Below are 27,663 nucleotides of genomic sequence, written 5' to 3'. Positions count from 1 at the left end.
GATACAAGTGAGTTATGATGGTTTCATAAACTCATGAAGATTAACACATACTGGCTGACATAATACAATGATAATACTTTTATCCACTCACCCAGGTTAGCACAGATGGTCATATCTCCTTCAGTAGTTGGTACAGTACAACAGTAGGACCCAGTTGGAGTGAGGGGGTTGGTAGTCTCTCTACGAGCCAGTCCAATGAGCTGAGGACCATTCCTATTAATGTAGAATTGTTGTCCAGCAGTCGCTGAGTAACCATTGCCCAGTATCACACTCCCATCAGGATACGTCCACTGTCCTAGTCCTCCATTACCATTGTTGTCAGCAGCACTTCTACAACAGGCAGTGAGGTCAGTGTGACAGATGAGAGAAGGGAGACTAGCACCCTCTCCAATAGTGGATATCTACATTGTTAGTAGTGATGACAGGGCCAGATTCCAGTGTCAGTGAGACTGTTGTGATACAAGGTGATTCAAGTTAAAATGTTTTAACGATTTCATAAAATTCTGATAGATCTAGCTACATTTGTACTAACAGCAGGAAACTAGTTATACATATCACTAGATTACCTTGTCTCCAGCAGGTGGACACAGTACACAACAGCAACAGCAGTAGAAGCAGAACACCTTGAGTCTCCATTGCCTGCAATCTTCTCTCCTTTTCCAGAGACATAGTTATTTGTTTCGAAATTGTTTCATTAATGATCTTTACCCACCCAAACGTTCCCAGGCACCTGATTTGCCAATAAATTGTCATTAGGATGCAAACTTTCAGACTTACCAAAAATCTTGATTCTATACATGTAGCTTTATACTGTATAATATTACTTTGTTGTACTAAAAAAGCTGATATTGGTGAAAAAAGGAAAAGGAGAGGGGCTTATGAAGTACGTATATCTATGTGCTCTGTATAAAGTAACCGAAATGTAAACAAGAAATAAATTACTAGTCTACTTGAGTCATGTGATAGTTCAGTTATTGTATTCCTCCAGCAGCAGGAGCCTCACGCCCACTCACAGTCGAGTAAGCATTGTTCTGTGTGTAGCTGTAGTCACCTTTGACCTCTCTAGAGGCTGGGATCTCCTCATAAGTGGCAAGGACGGTCTCGTAGGTAGCGGCTGCACTTTGACCCTGGTCCGTAAGGGAGATATCTCGAGGAACAGTCCTGTGTGTGGAGAGAACAGATGATATTACTTAGTAGTGATTATGACAATAAAAGCTTTCAGTTCATATGAAGCTTGTTTACACTGAACAAAGTGTGTCTACTGACACAAACTACTTTAAACCAACTACTCACATTTTCCCTCCTCTCTTATACCGGAGCACTAGGTACGTCACCATCACTACAGTCACTGCAATCACTGCTACCAGGGCCACCACTCCTCCCACCACAGCACCAGTGTTGTCACTCTGGGGACACTGACAGAAACAGCTCTCATCAGTAGAGGCTGTAATGGAATGCATGAGACAACCCACAAGTTGTTACTAACACAAAACATGCTGCGCTCATCTCAATGATAGTACTACTTACTTGTAGTGGGAGGAGATATAGTGATGACTCCAGTCACTGAAACACAGGATAATACAGTAACAGGATGAGAACACAGACCCACTTACCTAACTGCACACAGAATGTCACATCTACTCCAGTGTTATCAGGAATCACACAGCAGTAGGAGCCAGTGAGACCTGACACAGACCCTCGACGATGGAGTCTGAGTGCACCTGTATCTCCAACACTGTACAGTAGATCAGTGTCTGAATCAGTAATGTCCTGATTCCTAGTGACAACTGTTCCATTCGGAAATAGCCAATCTCCTAATCCATTGGCACTATTGGGATTATCTTGTCCTGTACAGCAAATAGTTGAGTTAGTTCTGCAAGTCAATGCTGTCTCAGTGGTATCTCCGATGGTGTCTATGGCAACTAGTGAGTTCATAACAGGATAGTTGGTGATGGAGACGTACACAGGAGGTACTATGGGGGTGGGGGATTGTAACTCTGTTAGATTGCTAAAGCAATGCAACAACAATGTTATTTTGCATCACTGTATCCTAGGTAATGCAGTAGTCATTATGGTAATGGGGATACTCCAATGAGCCCCTGTTAATTTATTACGATTATACTCACAGTTAACAGTGATACTGAATGATAGCGGAATTCCTGCTCCAATCTCATTGGTTAGTGTCAGCTCGTACATGCCCTCATCACCCAAAGTCAGCCCCGGAACCGTTAGAGTGTACTTTGACCCTTCGCTGGAGGGGGTTCCCCTGCTATTAGCACCGTCTTTAGTCCAGGCCACGCTGTCGATGGTCCGGGGGACAGCCCCCACTAACGAAGCCTCCAGCAGAAGCGTCTGCCCAACAACCCAGATGGTGCGAGTAGAGATAGGAGTAAGAATAGGTGCATCTGTGGTGGAGGTAATATTAATAAGCTATCAAAGAGCTACCAGATGCATCCTTTAGTTTTTAACAAACTCAATAAATTATGGCCTCTTAAAGTTAGCTCCGAAAATCCGAAAAAACACAATATTATTATGCACTTGTCAAACAAATTCCCCCCTATACTGGGGATAAAGTGCAAATCTAACCCCCCCCCCCGGTATGACAAGTGAATTTTACAAAATTTGGCGCTCAAAAGAAATCGCTGATCTAATCGTGATTGTATGCACTGATAGTGATGGACCACTACTACAGATGAGCAACTCACACAACACAATGACGTCAGTGCGCCGTGTGGATGCTCCGGCTCCATTGGCCCCAGTGCAACTGTAGCTCCCAGCATCACCAAGCTCTACTGACATTATGGTGAGGGTGGAGCTAACATCTTCAACAGAGGCAGTCACGAGCACACGAGAACCATCACCTACACGAGGAGAGGGGGAGAGGGGTAACTTCTATAACTCCTGTATATGTAGCAGGTATAAAATGTTCGCAGTTTTTGCTTATAAGCATGTACCGCAAACATTTATACCCACAAATTTAATATTGCATGCATGCTGCAAAAAAGGCTGCTATTCCGCGAAAATTAAAACCACGAAAACTTTTCTACAGTAGAACCTCGCTAATCCGAATAGAGCGGAACCAGACCCCATCCGAATACATGAAATTTCCAGATTAACAGATGTCATTAATTGATTATGAATATCATTAACGAATACACTTTTGTACATGTATTATAATATTACTGTGGCCAGAAGGGAAGCTGCTAGCTAGAATAGTCTTTATCTCAACTTTCTCTCCAATACAGTGAGTCTTGTGAGCTCTCTTTTCGTTTTCTTTGCAGTGGCCATTGTCTTGACAGTTTATCAGTAAAATTATTGCTGATTCAGCTCACGTAAGCAATTTACATTGCGCATGCGCAGTAATCCATTCTACTGACAGCCCCTCCTCTTTTTCAGTTTGCCATTTTGTCCGGATTAGCGAGGTTCTACTGTAATGGTCTTTCTGTAAAAATGTGTCCTCTCGAAATATACTCGCTATACGGTATACACGCATTTAATTAGATATGCCCCACACTGGTCAGTGGTGGTTGGTACTAGCGGCTCTAAGTCCGTTGTCTTAAAAATAGTCTCTTTTCGTTGACTTAGCTTGAACTGTCAACTATGTCAACTTTTCTCTTTCCCTGCTGTGAAGCCGAAACAGCAAGGACATCGCTCGACTTAGTTATTAAGTGCTATATAGAATGGCTTCATGCTATGTACTGTTTATAAACGTTTGCAGTATAGTCCTTCTAGTATACTTTTAGACGCACTACGGGGGCCTTGATACTGACTATAAATATAATCCTTCATAGTTTTTGTCACACTCTAAAACGCGGAATGTTTCACACAAAATTGTTCGGTTCCAATACCTCTTACTAGACAAAAACAACTACCACTGGGAAAAAAATAACCACCTCTTAGGCCTATTTACTACATAAAAGAGGCAACAGAATTGTGTGTACTGATACAGTGTACTAATACAGTGTACAAGTATATAAATTGATCTGCTAGGAGGATGGAGGGTACCTGAGATGACTTGATTGTCTCTACTCCATTCAAAGGTTGGAGGGGGTGTACCCTCACGGTCAGCACAGGTCAGTGTGAAGGAGCCGCCTTTCTCTACCGGGGGTACAGTCGCGGGGGACAGGGTCACCTGGGGTTGCACTGAGAGGGGAGGTTGTATAGCTAGCATCACGTTAGAAATAAGGCACCCAGTACAGTATCGTACAGCCGCCTCCTTATATACATACAGAGAAGCCACCCACTGGCAACAATCATTTATGTGCTAAGACTTACCATTGACAGTGACTGTGAACTCAGCGGTAGCAGCTCCTTGAGCAGTGGTGACACTACACACATACAGTCCTGCGTGGTCCCAGTTAATATTGAGGGGCAGTTGGAAGACGTGGCCAGTGACGGTTGAGGGAGCTCCATTCACTGTCCATGTGATCTGTTCCATAGTAGGATGTGGGGAACCTGACACAAAGGTTATCAAGGCATGAAAAAGGGTTTGACTGCCAAGAGTGAGGGAGAGGGTGGGAACAGTAGCAATGGCCACTGGGTTGCCTGTGTGTGTGTGTGTGTGCGTTTGAGGGTATACAAAAAGTATCATTTGTGTGGGATAAATTGTGTCAACTGTTTGCGTTACTAGCTCAAACGGAATGCTCACTTAAATTAATCTTTAAAAAGGTTGGCATCTGATGTCCTAATATTATAGTGGTGGATCCTTGATACCTTGTATTATCCTATCTAGTTAGGCGAGCAAAAGAAAAAAAAAGGAACAAAAGAGCAAACAGCATAAAACCATACAGGTAGAAAAGGCAAACAGATGCCCGACCTTGAGAGTCGAGAATGATGGGTTAAAGAGTCTTTAACCATAGATAGAAAAGGGAGGGATTGGAAACGAACGACAATTTCAATGATATCCGTTGAAACACTCCTTGCCTTGTTACGTAATCACGTTCTGGCGGGATTGTAACAAAGATTTTCTCTGACTCAGTTCTTGCAGACGTTGTTAGAGTCTAACTTAGACTTCTGGGTTAGGCCAGATGTCCGTGGCTTAACTGTATTCATACCTGGTAAGTTAGAAACTCACTTCAGTAGAGTTGAAGCAGAATAATAGGCCAGTTTTGTAGGGTAAGGTGATAGTCAAAATTATGTCTCCCTCTAGCACATATGTACGTAAAGCCGATTTGCAGTTTGTACTTGTGTCAAACTGTATACTTGGGTCCTAGTGCTTTGCGTAAGTATTACTTTTTGAATGATACAAGTGAAACTTTCATACTAATAAAGTATTTCAGGAGTGTTTTTTGTCTCCTTTTTTCATCTCTAAAAAGGGCTAGTTGAATATATTCTGCTAATATACTGTTAGAGGAGTATTTGAAGTTTTGCATTGTCTTTGTTTGCACTTACAGAAATGCCGTGAAAATTTTGAATCGTCATTCACGAAAGAATGAATTTAGGATTGCTGGTAAGCATGCTGTACTGATTATTGCCCACACTATACTTTTATAACAATACCTGCAGTGAGGTCATTTGTGGAGATGGTTAGATATCTGTTCACAATACGTACCTGGAGTCATCAGCAACAGGTTGTGCCAGGACCCCGTTAAATTGGCCAACAAAGACAGAGGGGTAAATCCAACGAGAACCCGAATGTTAGTGAATTTGCTAAGAACACAGGCTCTTCGGGTGATCAACAGCACATGTGCAACAATTAGAGGCAACTGCTGAAAGACAACAGAAGACGACCATTGCAGCTAGGTGATGAGAATAACCCCTTCCCAAAAGAAGGCAGCATAATATTGTATAGAGAAATCAATTGTTCACATGTTCAATTCTTAACTGTGATAAATAATTGTTCAATTCTATAAATTTAACTGTGCATGATAATTAAATGATGCTGCAGAGTGTCACGACTTCAATTCTGAGTAGAATTTCACAGTAAAATCCCGAACCATCACACTATGTTCAGAACCCTCCAACAAAACTATCAACGCAGAAGCTGTGTTGAAGGCAACTGCTTCCTCTGGTGATGAAGCTTTGAATCTATGTACTCTCTGTCAAAACAGTCTTAAAAGCTTCCTTAAACCTACCTGCATTTACATGAAAAGGAAAGAAAGTAAATGGAAAGTAATTAATTATTATTTATTATTAACAAACAGTTCAACACCACTTACTCTGAAATGGAGCCGGAGCACTATACTTTCCATTGTACAGTGCAAATGTAGACCTGAGCTAGAAAGCCATTCTTGAGAACTAGAAAACCATATACTCGAAATCAGCTGGCTGGAACACAATTTTTATTTTGAGGAAGTATAAGTATTAGTTAGACCATGTGTAGTAGGTTTCTTAGCTGGATAGTAAACCTGAGGGAGTGTAGTGGCTGAGGCAAGTCACTAATTGACCCGAGGCGCAGCCAGGACAATTAGTGACTTGCAGAAGCCACTAATCCCGAGGGTTACTATCCAGCTAAGAAGCCGTACTACACATGGTCTATCTCGCTTAGAAAATGCGTATAATGAGATTAGTTTCATGCAAAAAGAGAGTTTCAAGCTAGTAAAAAGAGATGTCTTTCAAATTTAGAGAGCCCAAAGATTTTAGCTCACTGTACCACGACTGTACTGGTCCTGGATGCACCTTTTGTAGTTGGAGAGTGGAGCACCCCATCAGACTTAATTGGGAGTCACTTTTTGATGAACCAGATGACCGTATCGTTGGTGGAATACAAGTGACCAGCTCCCAAATGGGCGATCCCTACAAGGCCCTGTCAACGCAACAAACTAACGAGTATTTAAACCAATTTGAAGAAAATCTATTGGATTTCACTCCGATAAGTGATGATTTGCTCACTCAAGTCGACTATTTAATTGATGCTGCTATAACCAGTTCTCAAACTGCAAGCTTTGACTCCACTACTGGTACTACTTCCACCACTGCTGTCACTGCTGTCTCTACTACAGCTACAGTTTCTCGTTACGCTTCCCCAAAAAAACAAAAATATCAGCATTCCGCAAAAAACTAAGAGTTGTACACAATGGGCTGTCACGTTATGGATTGACTGGGCTATGTCAAGAAATAAAGCACTACTAGCTGGAGAAAACGCATTCAGCACCTCGGCAGAAATGAATTTTTGGCTTTCAAGATTTGTTTTAGAAGTAAGGAAACAAAGATGTAAACAACCTTACCCTCCTAACACTTTATACCAACTAATTTGTGGGTTACAGCGCCACCTCAAAGAGAATGGAAGGCGTGGAAGTAATATAACAATCAATTTGTAATTTTGTGCTGATTGTAATCTGTCTGAATTTAATTATTTCATGCATCTGTGGTTTTAGTTAGAAACCTGTGGGTACTAGTTAGAGCCCTGCTAGCAGGTCACTAACTCAGATAGTGACCTGCTAGCAGGTTTCTTAGTTGGATAGACACCTCATTAGCAGTGGCCACTTCAAAGCTTGAATATGCAAATTTTTTCTAAGTATAGTGATCACTTCCCTCTTCGATCTATGCATGCTTCCGGCAGACAAGGAGTGTTCGGCACACGTGATTCGTTTCCAATCCCCTTCCTCTTCTATCTATGCTTTAACGGTGCACCAACCCTCCCCATTCATCTGTTGCATTCAGAACAACTAGTATACTGAATAATTATTGGAAGCTATTCACTTGGGGCCATGCTGATTGTAAGCTATATTCACATTTGAGGTAATGCTGACATAAAGTATAGAACTTATCTTAGACTTGATATATAGGCTGCTGTAATACTTCAACTTAGCTTGTGCATGGCTGTGTACTTGTGTAAACTAAATCTGACCTTGAGGGAGGCTTAATTTATAAGGGTATTGTCTGGGCCAGGTTTTGTGGTGGTAGTATCTGATAATGGGGATGGGTCTATGTGGTTCTTCTATAGGTGGCAAGCACAAAACAATCATTAACCTCTAATTTTGGTTCTTACAGTGGTTTTCCATACCTTTGCAGGCTATACTCCAAGAGCACTGCAACCACAATGTAGTGATTACCTGTCTGTGTTATTTTAGTTCACCACACATCACAAAAATCAATGATGAGTAAAATACTGGCTATTGCAGACTTTTCACACAACTCAAGGGGTTACTACTCTACTTTCACAGCACTCCTTCTATAATTATAATGCTTGAGGTCAACAAACTGCTTTCGGAAATATCCAATTTTGAGCCTAGTAAATATAGGCCCTCCGCTCCCTATAGCTATACATACAAGTTTTAGCTCATATCATTTTGCCACAATGAACAAGCAACAAGTTAGCTGAGCTACCATCAGAGCTACCATCACTTCAGTCAGACAAAATATGAGACACCTGGAACATTTAGCGGCTATTATAATTATTTGGCGAGTGAGCTATTAGAATTTGGCGATTTTTAATTTGACGTCTTAGACTACTACAGCAATTAAGTCCACTAATTTGGCAGTTTTGAAATTGCCAAATTAAAACCAGTTACAGTTTGCATTTTGCAGGCCATAGCAAGTAATTTTGTTGGCTTGTTACTAACAATCATAACAGAAGCCAACCAAAATACTATATTTACTACATTGTGGTTGCAGTGCTCTTGCAGTATAGCCTGCAAAGGTAAGGAAAACCACTGTAGAATTAGCACAAGGCATTAAATAGATAGTAGTGTGTGTGTGTGTGTGTGTGTGTGTGTGTGTGTGTGTGTGTGTGTGTATGTGTGTGTGTGCGTGCGTGCGTGTGTGTGTGTGTATGGTGTGTGTGTGTGTGTGCGTGTGTGTGTGTGTGTGTTGGAGGGGTTGAAAGAAAAGAATAAATTGTGAGGAACTGCCTTAATTATCTGACCAGAGAATTGGGAGAATTGGGTAACCACCTATAGTAAGTCTCCTATTTCCATAGTCAATTTTAAGTTGGTAAGCTAGCTATTCTTTACATGTATGTTCATGCTTCTGTTAAAGCTCTCAGAGGGGGGGGGGGTTAAACATGGATTGTTAATTACTGAAGCACATGTGATATATGTGACCAACCTCCTCTGGGCAGAGGAAGTTGGTCACATATCAAAATGTTTACGGAAGAATGTGTGTGCACGAAGACAGAAAAAAGATATATGGAAACTTGCAGAGAAAAGTAGCTATCCTATATAGCTAAGCCAAAAAGCTGCAAACGGTCATAGCCTTTTATACTAGTAGGAAATGATACTAACAACACTCAGTGATACTATAAAGTAAATAGAATAGTCAAACTCGGAGCAATGAGCCAAAAACTAAATTAGCCACAAACAAGTTGTTGCTGCACTTTCCTTGTTTCTTTGACTCCTGTCTTAATGTAGCAGGTGTAGCAACGATAGTTTTAAGATAAACACTCAAGAATGATTAGGGAATGCAAAAATGAAATGAGTCAGTGGGTTGGGTAGGTTGGGGTTCCTTCTATGGTTTCTGTGCATTTACTGTAGGAATTGGAAATTACAAGAAGATTAATTGACAATGTGACCATGCAACTTCCTTTGCTCTGGGTCAGGCTATATTGTCTGGGGGCCAGTTTTTGTGGTTATTCTATATATGTAGCAAACACTAATTTTGGTTATATCAGATGTATGTATGCGGAAGTCACGTTACTCTCCGCATACATCTGCATGATGCACAGTATGCCTACGTTTGATACTCTCTCTCTATTGTATAGCTACTCTTGGTGGTACGTATGCATGCATGTAGACTACTCAACACAATAACATAATTGATTACGCACAATTGCCAAAACAGCCGCAGTGTCTCAAACAAAACAACCCGATGCAGTATACACACAGTGCAGAACACATAATTATTTCCATATAATAGTTATAGACTGAGTCCAAGGTCTCTATGGGGTTTTGAGACTGAAGGCCCGAGGCTGTAGCATCTCGAGCGTAGCGAGGGTGCTATACTAAGGGCCTGAGGGTCTCAAAACTCCATAGTGACCGTTGACGAGGCCTATAACTGGTTTAGAATAGTGCTAAGCAAGCTAGGCTATATTAACACAAAGAAGACTCTGAAACCAAGAGTTTCTACAAGCCTCAAGCAACGTTAAAGCTTTGCTCTGGCTAGTCTACATAAAAAAACTCACATTGATGAAGGCAGTTTCTGTTTCTTGAGAATCACGCATTGCAAATAAAAAGTTGCTATTGTCATAGTAGTTAGCTCTGCACTAGAGCACTAGCTATTGTAGCTGCAAGAGAGAGATAAAAGCTGCAAAGCGGCACTGCAGAACGCAAAACTTTAAAAAAAATTAATTTTTAATGATGCACTGTATCATCGTTACTATGACTTCAACATAAACTGTGTGATGTTGCCATGTTCCATACAAGTTAATCTTGACATCATCTTGCCTGTAGGCATAATCAGTATAATAGACCTACTTAGAAGACCTCAGGTCCATAAGTGAAATAATGGACCTCTCAGTGACCTATCAGATTGCAGTATTACTACAAATCATGTTTGTCATAAATACTGCAATCTGATTGGTTAGAGGAAATGTTCTATCCATTTAGAAAATCATGTACTTCAATAGAAAATCATGTACTTCAATAGAAAATCATGTACTTCACTTAGAAAATCATGTAGCAAAGATTAGATAAGAACATTCAAATCTGATTGGCTAAATACTCATGGTTGCTATGATCTAAAATGCTTAGACACTGTTTAGGAAGTTTCCACATGATTTAGAAGTCCTCAGGGTTCTACAGAACGCCCTTTGGGCTTCTAAATCACGTAGAAACTTCCTAAACAGTGTCTAAGCATTTTAGATCATAGCAACAACGCTCATACGCCTGACAACAATGGTTTGAACGCACAAACAATGGATTCTGAGCCTCCTCCTGTGCCGAACGCTTTCTTGAGTCGCCTATTACACGGTTTCGAACTACATGTACTGAGACCCAGCCCACATCCTTCCCTGCTTCCTTCCAAACCAGCCATACCTCCAACTCTGTCTTTGCAGCAACCAGCCCCACCTCCATATCTGCTGCAGCAACCAGCCCCACCTTCCTATCTGCTCTCTCTGACCTGCAAGACGAAGGTTCGTAGACTATTTGCTCTCCTTCACAGCCAGTGAGAACCTACTTACTGCTCCAGTGGCAAAGAAAGCAAGAAATTCGCTCCCCCAAAGTCAAGTAAAGAAGTAGAACAAGCAAGAAAGGAAACAATACCAAAGAAACACTCATTGACATCAAGTATTGCTTATTATTATGTACTTTTATTATGGTTATTATCTTATCTTGATCAAATCTTTGCTACATGATTTTCTATTGAAGTACATGATTTTCTATTAAAGTACATGATTTTCTAAATTGGATAGAACATTTCCTCTAACCAATCAGATTGCAGTATTTATGACAAACATGATCTAAGAGGTGGTGGACAACAAAGTAATAGATAATAGGATACTATATATGCCTAAATCAAAACATCTGCTGATCTTTGGCCAAAACACACAAGTAAATAATAATTATACACTTTCATGCACTTTACATATACTAGTTTTATCTGCATGATCTCCTAGAATATACACATACTTACGATGTTGTTATATATCGGGTTTCAAATTAATGCGAGAGGTTAATCGATTGTGAATAACACTCGAATTGCATGCGCATACTCACTCTCTTTGCAGTTCTTTTGATTGCGAATTATGTGAAATTAATTCCTTAACAGTTGTCACTCACTCATTCCAATGACTAGGGAGACTTGGTCGTCCATCCTTTGACAAGTATACCGTCCAGTGGAGCTAGAGCCAAACACATTCAAGACCAGATCCCACCGGTTGCTGTTCTCCGATATAGCATACACGCCAGCTGTCATTGTCCTATTGCCCATCACTCTGATCTCCACAGCAGAGCCATCCCTAAACCAAACCTGTACAACATAAAAATGCTAGAGTCGTCACCAAGCTTGCATTCTTGGCTTTCCAATTATAGTAAAGTATTTGTGTATGGTCAATCATGGATGAGAGATTGAAAGTGATGCACGTGACAATTTAACATTGGTTCTACACAGAGGCCTCGAAAACCATCCGTTTTTGTCCCATTTTTTGCCGGGTAACTCGCTCGAAATAAAAAAGTTGTGTTTCCTCGAGACATCATCTCCTTCAGCAATTTATAACACGCCTATTCTGTAAGCCATGTATAGTCAGAGCTCATGACTGACCACACCCAGTAAAAGGAGACATTCAAGTCAAGTTATAAGCTTCAAAGTGCTATATTTTAGGGTTTTTGATTGCTATAACATATAAGCGTCTTGGTTGTAACTTCTAAAATAGCTATAGATCGATCAGTGGGCTGTACAGAAAAAGCACATCTGCTAGTGGTTTATTCTCCACAGTGTGTAGAAATAGGCATCAGTTTGGCTACCTCGCAAGCCACACCCCTTACAGATGGCTTGCTAAAGATAGCCTCGATTGAACTGCGAGGAAGAGCGGATGTTCATTTGAGGGTACTTCCGTTTCCAATCTCTCTCTTTCCTTTATCTCTGGTTCAATCATAGATGACACACTGGTTACCTTAACATTGAGGTTTTGATTACCTACCAGAGCTGTATATGTACTAGTTAATGCCTCGCGTAAAACGGTGCATTAACTGGTTTGTAGTTTGCAGCTTCTTGCAGCTACTACAAGGCAAAGTATAATTACAAACATATTTTGCTATTCCTGATTCTGGAGAGACTGCAATGGCCTTCAATGTACTGGTAAGCAAAACTAGCCCTTACTCGAGAACAAAGCCTTTGTTTGCAAGATGTATAGGATATACCACACCTAAGAGGATATATGGGGTGCACTTCCTCCAAATGAGGTGTGGCATAATCTAACTTATACCACGTGACCGCAGCACTATAAAGGGACCTCCCCCTAGCAACAATTCAATTCACGATGCAGACTGCAAAAAGAACAAGACTATGCCGGATTTTGCAGCCGTCAAAGAGCTAGTTGAGCAACACGTCGACTCCTACAGATGCTCAAGAGCTTCCTTGGGACCATTCGACGCCCCTTACTGGAGTTGCAAGCTCTTCTTGGATAAAATGTATCTAAACCACGCCCATGGAGCTTAGCTATCTTAGCTTGTTGGAGAGCAGCTTTGTGTTTCTGTCATTGCTTTGAGTGGCTCTTTTCTCTTTACTTACTTTCTTGAACAAATGAAAAAACAAACAAAAAATTTGAAAACTGTGCATGCCTGGTGCTGTATGATATTTTTCTATACAGCTGTTGACCAATGAGATCAATTAGTGGTTATTTGTTTAATTGGGCCAGAATCTTGTTAGTAATTGTTCACATGACAGGTACTTCCGCTCTAGACATTGAGTTGCAAGAATAACACCACAGTTGCAAGAATAGCTCTGGACATTACAGTTGCAAGAATAACACCACAGTTGCAAGAATAGCTCTGGACATTACAGTTGCAAGAATAAAACTGTCTGTAGTTACTACAGTTGTAGATCCTCACCAGAGGAGGTACGACACGCGTGCCTCGATTAAGCTACAGTAGAACCTCGATTATCCGGACACCTTGGTTCCAGAAGCAGGCCGGATAAGTGAATATGCCGGATAATCGAATAGACAAACCACGCCTTGATCCACCCACTTTATTGATAAACAGCAGTGCCATATGGTTGTCTGCGCATGCGCAGAAGATAAGCAGGCATGTCTCCATGGTAACAGCTGCAACGCGCATGCGCATTTGAGGGACACGCCCATTTTTTTTCATTTTTTTTATTTAATCTGATTAAAAAGAAAACTGCCAAGCCGGATAATCGAGGTTCCGGATAATGGAGGGCCGGATAATCGAGGTTCTACTGTAATTGCCTCTGCAATAACGTTGAGCGTGGGTAGATAATCGAGGCATAATTACGCCCACGCTCAACGTTATTGCAGAGGCAATTAGCCTAATCGAGGCACGCGTGTCGTACCTCCTCTGAGTTATGACATTTGTTAGCATAGATTTTCCTTCGATCTCTGTACAAAAAATTACAGTACATGGAAACAATTGTTGTAAACTGATGAGAAATTTGCTTTGTACACCACAGTGAAGTGTTATGTGATGTCAGGAGTGTATGAAGAGGAGTATCCAATTGTAGCAGTTGTAGTGTAAACCAGGTTACGGTATGAGTATGTCATACCACGTCACTATCAAACCGCATCTTAAGTGGGTGCGTAGGTGTAGTGGTATCAGCATCATGCACATGGTCTGTTGTGGTTTGTACCTCCAGCCCACATTTATCAGTCCTAGATGTAGAATGGAATGTGCGTGGGAGTCGCATACTCCTCTTCATACACTCCTGGTGATGTGTAATGTAAGACACCGTAATCAGAAATGATGTGCCTTTAACTAACTCTGACGATATAAAACTCCACCTATTTACGTACCTGTGATTGTTGGAAGCCGCCAGAGGGGAGTTGACAACTAATGACGTACGAGCTTCCCCCCACCAAGCTTATAGTACGAGATCCGTTCACGTTCAGTCGCACACTGCCCGGTATTGCTTGAGTGGGCTCGTCCAGGTTTAGAACCAGCCCCGCTCCTAGCGTGTGTGTGGGAGGTGGGGTGTCAATGTTTATTGTGTGTGTGTGTACAGTGTAGGAGACGCCTTTAACACTCTAAAGCTTGATACACAGACTGCATCGACATGTATAAGTGTTTATCGCATTTGATATGCTGTATGTCACCAACCACTCACCACTTGACAAGGTCACCAGCAGAACTACCAGTATCACAATGGCCGCTTTTAGTGACATCTTTTGTTAATAGGCCAAAAGAGAAAACACTGAACACTAGTCTCGCACCAGCCCCGATTAAAAATTGTGTCTGGAGAACTTCCTATCGTGAGGGCAAGATGAGGGTGATAGTAAATAGTGGTCACAAATAATATTATTCATGGTTGATGACCACAGTGTGGTTACAATAATGTGAAAACCAGAGTTCTGCAAATAAATTATGTAGTTGAGACTGAGAGTCCTCGGTGCTCAGTGCTTAAATCAGGATGGATCTACACATGCAAGAAGGAGAGAGGCTATACTATAGCAACTACTCAGAGTCACTAGAAAGACCTAGACTGAGCTTAAACTAGGCATGCTATGTTTGAGTTTCAAGGTTCTCAATGGCATGGATTCAGTTCTCAAAGCAAAAGATGCAAATCAAATCTTGTTTGCAGTACTGCCACTTGAATATAGAATGCTGGTTTTAGGTATAGATCTAGTAGGAGACATCATTGAAGCTAAATATCTACAACTAAGCTCATGCTTCTGTATAACTACCCATGGAACTTCTCTCTCTTTCTGTGATCTTCTGGGATTATAGTCTTACAGCATAAAATAATAAGCTATTATAATATTATTGTCAGTTGCATCTAGCTGGAAACTGTAGTAAGTTGGGCCAAGAAATCTTCGGCGTGTAGACCAATTTCTACATAGGAAGTTCACCAGACCCATGTTATCGACCTAGCGTTCAAATAGAAAACATCCGGGGATGGCTGCACTGCACTGGATAGATCTAGGTATAGTAAGCTTTCCAAGCAGGCAAATAATGAACAGAAGCGCTAAGCTGCTATATGCAGCAAAGGTCAAGAACCCAGAACAAGAATGTTTAATCCTTCATTAAACGTGACCCTATTGACCCTGGCGTTCCTCCTCTGGCGCGAGACTAACTCCAACCTGTTTGGAAGTTGTTTCATTAACGATCTTTACCTACCCACATAAATCTGTCAAAAACATTTTGTTGTACTACAAATGTATATAAAAGCCATCAAATTTTTATGTGTGGGCTGATGAAAAACGTAGTATATCTCTACATGCAATACAATTATACTTTGAGTCATGTGATAGTTCAGTTATCATATATTCCTCCAGCAGCAGGGACCTCACGCCCACTCACAGTCGAGTAGGCATTGTTCTGTGTGTAGCTGTAGTCACCTTTGACCTCTCTGGAGGCTGGGATCTCCTCATAAGTGACAGGGACGGTCTCGTAGGTAGCGGCTGCACTTTGACCCTGGTCAGTAAGGGGAATATCTCGAGGAACATGAGGAACACTCCTGTGTCAAGAGAGAACATAGATTATACTTAGTAGAAATTATGAATAAAAGCTTTTAACAAAATATGTCTACTTAAACTAATGTACACAAACAACTTAAACTCACATTTTCCCTCCTCTCTTGTACCGGAGCACTAGGTAGGTCACCATCACTACAGTCACTGCACTCACTGCTACCAGGGCTACCACTCCTCCCACCACAGCACCAGTGCTGTCACTCTGGGGACACTGACAGAGACAGCTCTCATCAGTAGAGGCTGTAATGGATTGCAAGCTGCTAATTTGTATCAATCTAGTCCTAATAACTCAATAATAGTGCCACTTACTTGCAGTGGGAGGAGAGGTAGTGATGACTGTGATGACTTCAGTCATTGAAACACAGCATAATGTAGTAAAAGGATGGAGACGTATACAGGAGCTGATGGTGGAATGACTAGCATACCAACTTACATTGTTGGCAGGTGATGATCACTCCACTCCACGTTCTGTCAAATTGATACATTCTCTCTATCCCACCAGACAGTCCGAACCCCTCAGTACAGCTCTGTGTAGCCACTGTTCCCTGAGGGCGTGGTGAGGTGCTAGAGCACTCCATTGACTGGTACAGTGAGGTCAGGACAGGTGGCTGTGGAGACAACACAACCATCAACACACTAGCTTGTACTCATTACCTTCACATGTTGGAGCTGACCCACTCCACACTCCATCACTCCCACAAGCCCTGGTGGTGTCTCCATTGACAGTGTAGCCAGTGTCACAGGTGTAGGTGGCCACAGTGCCCACTGATCTTGTCCCCATATTGTAGCCGATCATTCCATTGGTCGGAGCAGTCAGTACAGTGCAGGTGATGGGTGGAGGATCAGTGGGTTCTGTGTCCGCTGTGTAGGGTGTGAGATGGCTGAAATTTTTAAAATACAGAAGTAACGCAATGATAATAATATTCCAGAGGTGTAGGAAGGTTTTTTAAGTGAGTGCTGAGGAAGGTAGTCGAATAATTACATTCCCTGAGATTAATTCTAGCAAATTTGGTGTAAATTATCAGTATTAAATAATAGATTCTGCACTGCTACCAGGGCCACCACTCCTCCCACCACAGCACTATGAGTGTTGTCACTCTGACAGAGAGAGCTCTCGTCAGTATAGTGGCTGTGATGGAATGCATGAGACAACCCACAAGGACCTACGTACCTAACAATCTATATAATAGTTCCCTTACTTGTAGAGGTAGTGATAACTTCAGTCACAGACAACAGTATAAGCAGAGCAAATGGACATATCTATATACCTGCACACTGAATGTTCTATTTACTCAAGTCTGTTATTAGAGCATTGTGCACATTGACAAGTAAGAGCTGAACTACTCCATGATCTGTTGATCAACTCCACACACACAACATTATATACCCTACACAAAAACATCCTATACACCTCTGCATAACTACGTTCACTTCACAACCAAACATTTGATTCACACAATCTTCAATAATGCGTATAAACATAAACTGTACAAGAGTTACAGAGCCCACCTTCACAAGTTAGAGTTGACTGACTCCATTTCCCTCTACTCACACATACTCTACTGGTGGTACCTTCAGTGAGAGTATATCCAGTGAGAGTGTAGCCAGTGTTGCACGTGTGCACAGCACTAGAGCTGAAAGGTCTGTCGTTACTGGATCCAGCACTGTACATAATCATCCCATTGGCCAGTGAGGGTAAGTCAGGGCAGTTAGCTATGTTAGGGAGACGATACACTCAACAAACAAACAGTACAAAGTCCATTCCACTTACGCCAACAATTTGAAGCAAACCCATTCCACACTCCATCACTCCCACAAGTCCTGGTGCTGACGTCAGTGAGAGTGTAGCCAGCCTCACAAGTATAGATGGCCACAGTGTCTACTGGTCTGCTGTTATTGGATCCAGCACCACCATAGATGATGATCCCATTAGTCAGTGAGGGCAGGTCAGAACAGGTTATCACTATGGGATCAGGTACACTCAACGTACACGTTACCGTATTACTAGAATGTTTTGCGAGTATCAAACATTTGCGAACTTTGCGATGGTTGATCCTTCGCAACAATAATCCGCAAAACCTAGTAAATGCACATGATTCTTGCCAGAACGCAATAGTTAGATCGCAAAGGGTCAACTTTTCTGCTGATGTGGCTCATTCGCAAAAATTTTTTTTCACCAGCAAAACATTCTAGTAATACGCCCCGGTACTACACATTCAGTCATTCCTTACGCTGACACACTGGAGCTGTTACTGAGCTCCACTCTCCATCACTCCCACAGGTTCTTACTGACACTCCAACCAGAGTGTAGCCACCAATACAGGTGTAAGTAGCTGTAGCACCCACTGGTCTATTGTTAGCTTGTCCATTAGTATAGGTTACAGATCCATTGGTGAGGGCCGGGAGATTATCAGAGCATGTGGCTAAAGCAATGGTAAGATAGGTGTGTAAGTACAAGAGATTATAAAAATGGAACAGGATTTAATACACTAACAGACTAAAGGAACTAAATGCTAGAAATAGCTTATCAACAAAATAGTACCTTGTCCCCAGCAGGTGTACACAGCACACAATAACAACAGCAGCAGAAGCTGAACACCTTGAGCCATTTGCATGCAACCTCCAAGTCTTCACCATAGTTTTGTTCTATTAACGATACTTACCCACCCACAAGCCTGTGCTGATGTCGATGATTTATATCTGACTTTTCAGACCAGTTATATATACAACAATGTATAGGGCCAGGGGTGCATGAATGATTATAATTCATGCACTTTTGATAGGGAAAAATAGTGTTTTTGCTTTTATCAACTGTAAAATAACGTTGTACTAAACGTCATGAGGTGAAAAACGCAGTGAAAAGGAGAGGGGCTGATGAAGTACGTATAATAATATATATCTTAATAATATCTACATGCTCTGCATCAAGTAAAAATACAAACTAAACGAGACATTTAATAAATCGTGTGATAGTTCAGTTATTGTATTCCTCCAGCAGCGGGAGCCTCCCGTCCATTCACAGTCGAGTAGGCATTGTTCTGTGTGTAGCTGTAGTCACCTTTGACCTCTCTGGAGGCTGGGATCTCCTCATAAGTGGCAGGGACGATCTCGTAGGTAGCGGCTGCACTTTGACCCTGGTCAGTAAGGGAGATATCTTGAGGAACAGTCCTGTGTGTAGAGAGAACAGATGATATTTCTATTAGTAGTAATTATGACAATAAAAGCTTTCAGTTTGTTTAGTTTGTATGAAGCTTGTTTACACACAACAAAGTGTGTCTACTTAAACTAATGACACTGACTCTACACAAACCACTTTAAACCATGGTAAACTCACAATTTCCCTCCTCTCTTGTATCGGAGCACTAGGTAGGTCACCATCACTACAGTCACTGCAATCACTGCTACCAGGGCCACCACTCCTCCCACCACAGCACCAGTGTTGTCACACTGACAGAGAGAGCTCTCAGCAGTAGAGGCTGTAATGGATTGTATGAGACAACCCACACGCTGTTAGTACCTAACACAATACATGCTGCGCTCATCTCAATAATAGTACCACTGACTTACTTGTAATGGGAGGAGAGGTAGTGATGACTTCAGTCACTGAAACATAGCATAATCAATGGATCAGAACACAGACCCACTTACCTAACTGCACACAGAATGTCACATCTACTCCAGTATTGTCAGGAATCACACAGCAGTAGGAGCCAGTGGGGCCTGACACAGACCCTCGACGATGGAGTCTGAGTGAACCAGTATCTCGACTTCTGTACAGTAGATCAGTGTCTGAATCAGTAATGTCCTGATTCCTTGTGACAGATGTTCCATTCGGTAGTAGCCAATCTCCTAATCCATTGGGACTATTGGGATTATCTTGTCCTGTACAGCAAATAGTTGAGTCAGTTCTGCAAGTCAATGCTGTCTCAGTGGTATCTCCGATGGTGTCTATGGCAACCTGTGAGTTCATAACAGCATAGTTGGTGGTTCCCATGGAGACGTAGACAGGAGGTACTGTGGGGGTGGGGGATTGTAAGTCTGTTAGAGTTCATTGTACTAGCTTACATTGACAAGTGACCGCTGCTCCACTCCACAATCTGTCAGCTCTACACACTCTGGTAGCAGTGCTAGTAGTGGAGGGTACGTATCCATTCAAGCAGATCTGTGTAGCCATGGTTCCCTCTAGTCTGGTGGTGGTAGCTGGACTGTAGATGACCACTCCATTGGTTGGTACAATAAGGTCAGGACAGATGGCTGTGGGGGGCAGTACAATCTATCTACCATCGAAACTAGCTTAGACTCAATAAAATTACCCGCTTCACAAGTGAGAGCTGTTCCAGTCCACAATCTGTTAGATAGACACACTCTGGTAGCAGTGCTGGTAATGGAGGGTACGTATCCATTCAAGCAGCTCTGTGTAGCCAGTGTTCCCTGAGGGCGTGGTGAGGTACTAGAGCTGTAGATAATCACTCCATTGGCTGGTACAGTGAGGTCAGGACAGGTGGCTGTGGAGACAGCACAATCTATTAACCATTTAGATTCACATGCATGATAATTATGGTGACTTGTGCAATCTACTCACCCAGAATAGCACCTACCACCAATACAATCATTATCACAGGATTACCTTGCTGTCCCCAGCAGGTGGACACAGCACACAATAAAAGAAGCAGAAGCAGAACACCTTGAGTCTCCATTGCTTGCTACTTGAGACAGGTACGTCAGGTGGCATATACGGCACCGGATGTAATTTTGAAGGGGGAGGGGTTCGGGTTAGCTTAGGAAAATAATATAAAATTAGGGCGTTTCCATATCCGGTGCAGATCCGGTGCCTAGTCGAGCGTCGCCGCCCTCCTTGAAGAACAACGGTAGAGGGCGGCGGCGCCCGACTACAGTGGAACCTCCATAAAACGGACACCATTGGGGACTAGCCTCGATCCCAGGCCAAGTTTTCGCTTTTATAACGGTTAGGCGAACAACTGGGCCTGGTACTAGTTGTCTGCGCATGCGTCAAATTTTCATTGTATATTTGTGGTCGGCAAAAATATTTAATAAATCAATAATAGAAATTTGTACACAGAAAATGCACAGAGTGAGTACACAAAAGATGCACATAGGGAGCTGCTTCACAAAGGCCTGGGGAGTTGCCAGTTGTGCTGCAGCACAATTACAGTGACCCAGGGCAACTTCAGGATGATTGAATGCCTTCAAATTACGTTTCAAAAAGATTTAGCAGGCTGCTGGACTTCTCTGATTCTAGGCCCCAACTCGTAACTCATTGCTTGAGAAAACGTAGATTCTCTTGATGTCTCTGAGCTACCCAGCAACGCTCGAATGAGCAGGTCATACTCCAGTCCTGTGTCTGTGAGTATAGGACAATATTAAAAGAAACCAAAGACGGTTAAACCCTTACCTCAAACTGTCCAGTCTCGTCCGTTAGTATAGCCAAGAGGAGCACTGTTGAGATAGCTGGATATTAGCCATTGCTCCTGTACAGAGAAGTAGACATTTTAAATACGTGTAGATCTATACATATTAAATTTCTCGGTTATAGTGTCATTGTCGACGAGCTGATGATGGCAGCACCAAGTTCTCTAGCTCACACTCTTCACTTGATCCACCATATTAATGATGAAACTATAGTCTACCTACATTCTTGCCAAACATGAACAAGACTTGATAGCATAGCCGGCCATAGGGCCCACACAAAAATATCTGACCTTAACAAGCTTGACAAAGCTTTATACCTCTTCCCTTGTTGTTCAGTCTTCAGAATAAGCTTCAGAGAAGAGAGAAGCTTCAGCTAAGAGCCATTCCAAATAATGATAAAACGGGAACTGACTTCTAGTACACGATAGTACACAAATATAAATGTCACGAAAGTGAACAAGAATATCCATTTGTCAGAATCTGACGAACGACTGACGCATGCGCAGACAACTAGTACCAGGCCCAGTTGTTCGCCTAACCGTTATAAAAGCGAAAACTCGGCCTGGGATCGAGGCTAGGTCAGACCTCCAACCACGAAAACCACGAATATTTTGCCCCACGAAAATTACACACTAGAATACGGTATGTGCATAATTATTGCTGAATCAGCATTATTTGCAACATTTTTGTCATGCCTAGCTGGGTGGGGCTCGATCTGCTGCAAGTAGTGCTCACTAGTTAGAGTTGTGCCAAGAAGTATTGTTTAGTGTTGGTAGTTTCAGTGCTTAGTAAGTGTGCAAAGACGGAGATAAATGTCTCACTGACGACAATTGATCAATTCGGCAGCTCACTTCTCATGACCACCAGTCGAGTTATTCTTTCTAAATTTTTGGTAGCTGTTACTTTCTTACCCATCTGTAGGTCCATGTAGTTAGCAAAATCGTCTTGTGCTTCGAGCAATAGCCGCCGATTATAGGTATCTGGCGAAGATCGGTTACTATTTGAAATATCATTTGCAAATTATGAACTTCATCCAGAGAATTGATCAGTGTAGCTATAAATACTAACAGTCATGTATTAGTCCATAATTATGGATCAGATGACCCTGCCATCTTCCATCCTGACGTAAGTGCTGTACTGTCCCTGCTCCGTGAGTACCAACACACGTGATCCCCTCATCCACCTAGAGGGGGTGTAAGGCATTCAGACTTATGTAATCATGCAGTACTTAACTAACTGAAAACTATTAATTGTGCTACATGTATATCACACCAACTGGGCAGGGCCAGCCCAGTAGGATAAACAGAGGCAAAATTAATGCATGAAATGACCAAAAGGGCGTAATTGTTAGGTCAAAGTGATGTACAGAGATTGATCATAGTTGTACTACTGTGTACTAGCTCACGTTCCATAGCCCCCATAGCCAGTGTGTCTGGCGTAGCAGATCATGTGATCTGAGCCTAGGACGGGACAGCACCAGTCGTTGCCATAGTTATGACCCACCACAGTCATGCGTACATTGGCCTGAGCAAACAGAGTCGATATCAACTCTACAATGTGTGTGCGTGTGGGGGGGGGGGAATAAAATTAATGTGTTATAAATTATATTTTGAAGTCAGTCTTTTTTTAGCCTCCTACACAGGCCTCTAGGCAGTTAATGAGAGCGAATATATTGGGTGTGGGGATGAGACTAGAGATAGGAACACACTCACTGTTTGCCTGTGTCTGTGGAGAGACGGTATCGTTGGCAGTGACTTGACACAAGTTAGGGTAGTAGACCTTCTGGTATCCAGTACTGCAAGGGGGGTAGGGACAGTGACATGCACACAGGTAAGGGGAGAGGGGTCAAACAAAACACAGTATTATGAGAACACTATAAGGTAATGGTATTTACCTTGGGATATGGAAAAAGGCAATGGCAGGAATGTCTCCATATTTGGCAGTTAGTTCACTGGACGTATCCACAACCCTAGAAGAAGATGGAGATTATCTTAACACATAATTATCGTATAAGTGAAGACTCACCATTTGATTTGATCGTCATACACCAGCTCCTGGTAACTCCCTCCTCCACTGTCGAGCATGTACAGTATTCAGGAGGGCGTCTACACAGTATGTCACATGACATCAATACAGGTATGTAATCCAATACAATACTGTTTTATACAGGTATCTAAATCAAACTAACTCCTATAATAAACTAGAGCACTGAAGTGCAAACCCTCGGCTGGTGACATGATATAGCATAATTATAGTGATGTTGTTATCATCATCATGCATGACTTGCACAGCAACTCAGGAGCAATAAAACTAAACCAGACTGGAGGCATGCTGAAACATTTGAGAACAAGTAGTACTATAGATAATATGCACTGTGGATTAGGATCACAGCAAAGAAGCCTAGAGTCTCAGAGAAGTATGGCTCCAGGTCTGTCCTGTATGGATCCCAGTCAGCTAAAGCAAGCTTTCTACTTTAGTGACCCTGTTCCATTGTTCCTGGTATATACAGCTTTCTACTTTAGTGACCCTGTTCCATTGTTTCTGGACCTGGTACAGGATCACTTCAGTTATAAGTAACGCATGCGCAAGTTCTGTTCAAGCTACATTTTGCTCGCTTTTATTAGACAAAGAAGCTTTAACACCGAAAGCTGCCACTATTAGAAGTACTGACTTGTTATGTGGAGGCTACCCATGCTGTAAACGCAGTGCTAGAGCATCCAGATAAGCAGACCCAGTCACAAGCTTGTTCAAGCTTCTTAGCTTTTGCTCGACAAAGAAGCTTTAACATCACAATCTGTCACTATTTAAACCAAGATATTGTTGTGTGAAGGCTATCCATGCTGTAAACGCAGTGCTGTGGCATCCAGGTGAGTAGATACACTCGTGACAAACAGACAAACAAACAAACAAACAAACCAACAGACTACTATACCCGTGGCCGCCCACGCGCCTCGGGTAATTATACTTTGGCTGTTTCTGTGCTGAAGATTAGGAGATAGTAGTTTGTAAGTCCGTGAAGGTTCGACTAAAAGAAGGGGATATATACTTCATACTGTCATGTGATCGTCATGTGATCACTCACCGGGCCCAAACTGAGAATAGGAGAGTGTATATTTCGTATCAAACGACAGAAGGTCTTTTCTTGTACCACCGGACGCACTTAAATCATCTGAATGAGTGAAAATCTTAACAAACTGAAAACATGCAACTAACACACTTGAGAAAAACAGGTTTCAACTCACCATGGTTACCAAATATGGCGGCCCATCTGGTTGAGGTAATGACACATGGCTGCACCACCTTGGACCAGTACACAGTCACATTGCTACCAATGTTCTCACCTGTTATCTGATCTGCAGGATGAAGACAAAACCTCACGCTTTTATATTTATATCAATGATAAAAAAATATGATTACCTCCCAAATAGGCGACAAAATTTGGGCTCTCCATAAACAACATTTTCTCCATCACAATCACCAACCACTCACCACTTGACAAAGACAAGGTCACCAGCAGAACTACCAGTATCACAATGGCCGCTTTTAGTGACATCTTTTGTTAATAGGCCAAAAGAGAAAACACTAGTGCTAGTGAACACTAGTCTCGCACCAGTCCCGATTAAAAATTGGGTCTGGAGAACTTCCTATCATGAGGGCAAGATGAGGGTGATAGTAAATAGTGGTCACAAATAATATTATTCATGGTTGATGACCACAGTGTGGTTACAATAATGTGAAAACCAGAGTAATGTGAAAACCAGAGTTCTGCAAATAAATTATGTAGTTGAGACTGAGAGTCCTCGGTGCTCAGTGCTTAAATCAGGATGGATCTACACATGCAAGAAGGAGAGAGGCTATAGCAACTACTCAGAGTCACTAGAAAGACCTAGACTGAGCTTAAACTAGGCATGCTATGTTTGAGTTTCAAGGTTCTCAATGGCATGGATTCAGTTCTCAGAGCAAAAGATGCAAATCAAATCTTGTTTGCAGTACTGCCACTTGAATATAGAATGCTGGTTTCAGGTATAGATCTAGTAGGAGACATCATTGAAGCTAAATATCTACAACTAAGCTCTTGCTTCTGTACAACTACCCATGGAACTTCTCTCTCTTTCTGTGATCTTCTGGGATTATAGTCTTACAGCATAAACTAGTGTTCAAGCTGGCGCTGTGCTGATGCCTCTCGGATCAGTGGACCAAAGTGGCCAACTTGAATTTAGCACTGTGACCACAGAATCTGAAATTAGCTTTTGGCTATCAGCTTAGCTTTCAGCTTTTGGCTTATCAGCTCAGCTTTCACCTATCAGCTATCAGCTTTCAGTCAGTATACAGTGGACCTAAGTGGCCAAGTTGAATTTAGCACTGTGTCCACAGAATCTAATGCATATGAAATTAGATTTTGACTATCAGCTCAGCATTCAGCTTTTGGCTTATCAGCTATCAGTGAACCAGATCAGATCATCACGCTGAACTTTGACCTAAGGAATGTGTGTCTAAAACGTTTCCTTTGACACGCGGATGTCGTACCTCCTCTGCTAGCTATCGGCTCTCTGCATGGCCAGTCCCACATCTAGTCTGGCAACGCCCCCCAATTAAATTAAAATGAGGCTGCTAACATTAACTATACTAGGATTTTAACCTAACCATGTGACTTTCAATTTTTTATGCATCCATGACATATCAAAAATCAATCCATAACTCAATAAAGTATTACCAAGTATCGTAATCTAGGGTGATAGGTTCTTAGTGAATCTGGATAAAGTTAAGTGTATGGCATCTTGAAGGGATATTGTCACACATCAGTTCGGTGTATACAGATATCTTCCAACACAATGATTAATACTCAACCTGCAACTGTTCAATGTTTGTTGTTTGTTTGACCACCTTAAGGTTTTTCCTGGGAAATAAGGGCGTGTACAGGGTGAATTTGCTCCACCACACTGCACGTCACAGTCTCAATCAAGCAATACTCGACAGTTGGGACAGGAGGAGCCTAAATCAAACCACCTATGTATGTGTGACCTGCAGCGATAGGTGATTTGATTTAGGCTCCTCATGTCCCCATGTCGAGTATTGCTTGATTGAGACTGGAACGTGCAGTGTGGTGAGGCAAATTCACCCTTTACACGCCCTTATCCCAGGAACAACCTTAATTAAGGTGATCAAACAAACAAACGTTTGCAGGTTGAACTAGCTGAGTATTAATCATTATGTTGGAAGTACACCAAACTGATGTGTGACAATAAGCATTCCCTTCATGCCATACTTAACTTTATTCAGATTCACTAAGAACCTGTCGCCCTAGATTACGATACTTGGTAATTACGTATACTAATTAATTAATAAGTTATGGATTGATTTTTGATGTAATTATTATGTCATGGATGCATAAAAAAATTAATGATTAGAAAATCCTAGCAGTAATGTTGCAGCCTCATTAGGAGGGCGTGGTCAAACTAGATGTGGGACTGGCCGTGGTCAAACTAGATGTGGGACTGGCCAGCGAGATATATAGCCATGCAGAGAGCTGATAGCTAGCTACAGCCTTAGCTGATTTAATTTGCTGCTTGCGAAAACGCGAAAAGTTAATTTCTATGCAAAATTCAGCGTGATGATCTGATCTGGTTCACTGATAGCTGATAAGCCAAAAGCTGAAAGCTGAGCTGATATAATTTTATAGTCAAAATCTAATTTCATACGCATTAGATTCTGTGGTCACAGTGCTAAATTCAACTTGGCCACCTAGGTCCACTGTACTGACTGAAAGCTGAGCTGATAGCCAAAAGCTAATTTCAGATTCTGTGGTCACAGTGCTAAATTCAAGTTGGCCACTTTGGTCCACTGATCCTCTCGCCATGTTTTTGCTTTCGCTCAAAAGTATTAGTATTATATTAGTTTTTATAATATTAAAGTTAGCTTATCTATATAAAGTCACTGAGAAGAAAAGACTTATTTACATGCATCTATTGTTGTTATTATTTATTGTATTATGTGGCTTACCAGGACCTCAAGAAAGAAGAAAATTGATTCTTCCAGGATCTGTAGTTCAGTGTATATAATATCTAGACCTGTGTATATGCATATTGTTATCTTTATTATATTGTTATATGGTAGTGTTTTGTGGCTTACCAGGCCCTCAAGACAAAGATGATTCTGCGGAGGATCTGGATCTTGGATATTATTTTCTCACACGTGGGGAATTAGTGCGC

General features: G+C 41.9%; 3 protein-coding genes and 4 long non-coding RNA genes across 9 annotated transcripts; 2 read left to right on the top strand and 5 right to left on the bottom strand.

Annotated features, from left to right (window-relative positions):
* Positions 1 to 766: 766 nt before the first annotated feature.
* On the bottom strand, positions 767 to 14,798 carry LOC135334973 (hemicentin-2-like). 3 transcript variants are annotated; one of them, XM_064530366.1, is made up of 11 exons: positions 14,659 to 14,798; positions 14,348 to 14,502; positions 11,658 to 11,847; positions 4,276 to 4,545; positions 4,006 to 4,143; positions 2,706 to 2,861; positions 2,127 to 2,405; positions 1,614 to 1,973; positions 1,528 to 1,563; positions 1,294 to 1,444; positions 767 to 1,161 (listed from the first exon to the last, which is right to left on the bottom strand). In XM_064530366.1, the coding sequence occupies exons 1-11, from the start codon at positions 14,714 to 14,716 to the stop codon at positions 972 to 974; spliced, it is 1,983 nt and encodes a 660-aa protein (XP_064386436.1). In that variant the 5' UTR covers positions 14,717 to 14,798; the 3' UTR covers positions 767 to 971. The 3 variants fall into 3 exon arrangements, with proteins under 3 accessions (XP_064386436.1, XP_064386438.1, XP_064386437.1); XM_064530368.1 differs by lacking the exons at positions 11,658 to 11,847; positions 14,348 to 14,502; positions 14,659 to 14,798 and adding exons at positions 5,552 to 6,074; positions 6,159 to 6,347; XM_064530367.1 differs by lacking the exons at positions 11,658 to 11,847; positions 14,348 to 14,502; positions 14,659 to 14,798 and adding an exon at positions 4,649 to 4,924.
* Positions 4,869 to 5,639, top strand: LOC135335018 (uncharacterized). The gene is made up of 3 exons (XR_010394413.1): positions 4,869 to 5,057; positions 5,394 to 5,449; positions 5,506 to 5,639. It is a non-coding gene; the product is annotated as an uncharacterized LOC135335018 (long non-coding RNA).
* LOC135335022 (uncharacterized) lies at positions 10,696 to 11,318 on the top strand. Its single transcript, XR_010394417.1, has 2 exons — positions 10,696 to 11,011; positions 11,068 to 11,318. It is a non-coding gene; the product is annotated as an uncharacterized LOC135335022 (long non-coding RNA).
* A 966-nt stretch (positions 14,799 to 15,764) lies between the features above and the next one.
* LOC135335013 (uncharacterized) lies at positions 15,765 to 16,610 on the bottom strand. The gene is made up of 3 exons (XM_064530416.1): positions 16,334 to 16,610; positions 16,114 to 16,264; positions 15,765 to 16,008 (listed from the first exon to the last, which is right to left on the bottom strand). Exons 1-3 carry the CDS (start codon positions 16,377 to 16,379, stop codon positions 15,804 to 15,806), a joined length of 402 nt encoding a protein of 133 aa, XP_064386486.1. The 5' UTR covers positions 16,380 to 16,610; the 3' UTR covers positions 15,765 to 15,803.
* A 2,215-nt stretch (positions 16,611 to 18,825) lies between these two features.
* LOC135334989 (uncharacterized) lies at positions 18,826 to 20,767 on the bottom strand. Its single transcript, XM_064530386.1, has 7 exons — positions 20,652 to 20,767; positions 20,338 to 20,529; positions 20,090 to 20,278; positions 19,673 to 20,038; positions 19,592 to 19,627; positions 19,359 to 19,500; positions 18,826 to 19,192 (listed from the first exon to the last, which is right to left on the bottom strand). Exons 1-7 carry the CDS (start codon positions 20,719 to 20,721, stop codon positions 19,003 to 19,005), a joined length of 1,185 nt encoding a protein of 394 aa, XP_064386456.1. The 5' UTR covers positions 20,722 to 20,767; the 3' UTR covers positions 18,826 to 19,002.
* A 302-nt stretch (positions 20,768 to 21,069) lies between these two features.
* On the bottom strand, positions 21,070 to 22,030 carry LOC135335019 (uncharacterized). Its single transcript, XR_010394414.1, has 2 exons — positions 21,438 to 22,030; positions 21,070 to 21,386 (listed from the first exon to the last, which is right to left on the bottom strand). It is a non-coding gene; the product is annotated as an uncharacterized LOC135335019 (long non-coding RNA).
* A 438-nt stretch (positions 22,031 to 22,468) lies between these two features.
* Positions 22,469 to 23,251, bottom strand: LOC135335017 (uncharacterized). The gene is made up of 3 exons (XR_010394412.1): positions 23,167 to 23,251; positions 22,860 to 23,004; positions 22,469 to 22,637 (listed from the first exon to the last, which is right to left on the bottom strand). It is a non-coding gene; the product is annotated as an uncharacterized LOC135335017 (long non-coding RNA).
* Between the last annotated feature and the right edge of the window lie 4,412 nt (positions 23,252 to 27,663).

This window comes from Halichondria panicea, chromosome 4, assembly GCF_963675165.1.
Source record: "Halichondria panicea chromosome 4, odHalPani1.1, whole genome shotgun sequence".
Lineage (NCBI taxonomy): Eukaryota > Metazoa > Porifera > Demospongiae > Suberitida > Halichondriidae > Halichondria > Halichondria panicea.
Note: the sequence above shows the minus strand (reverse complement) of the source record. Positions and strands in the feature narration are given on the sequence as shown.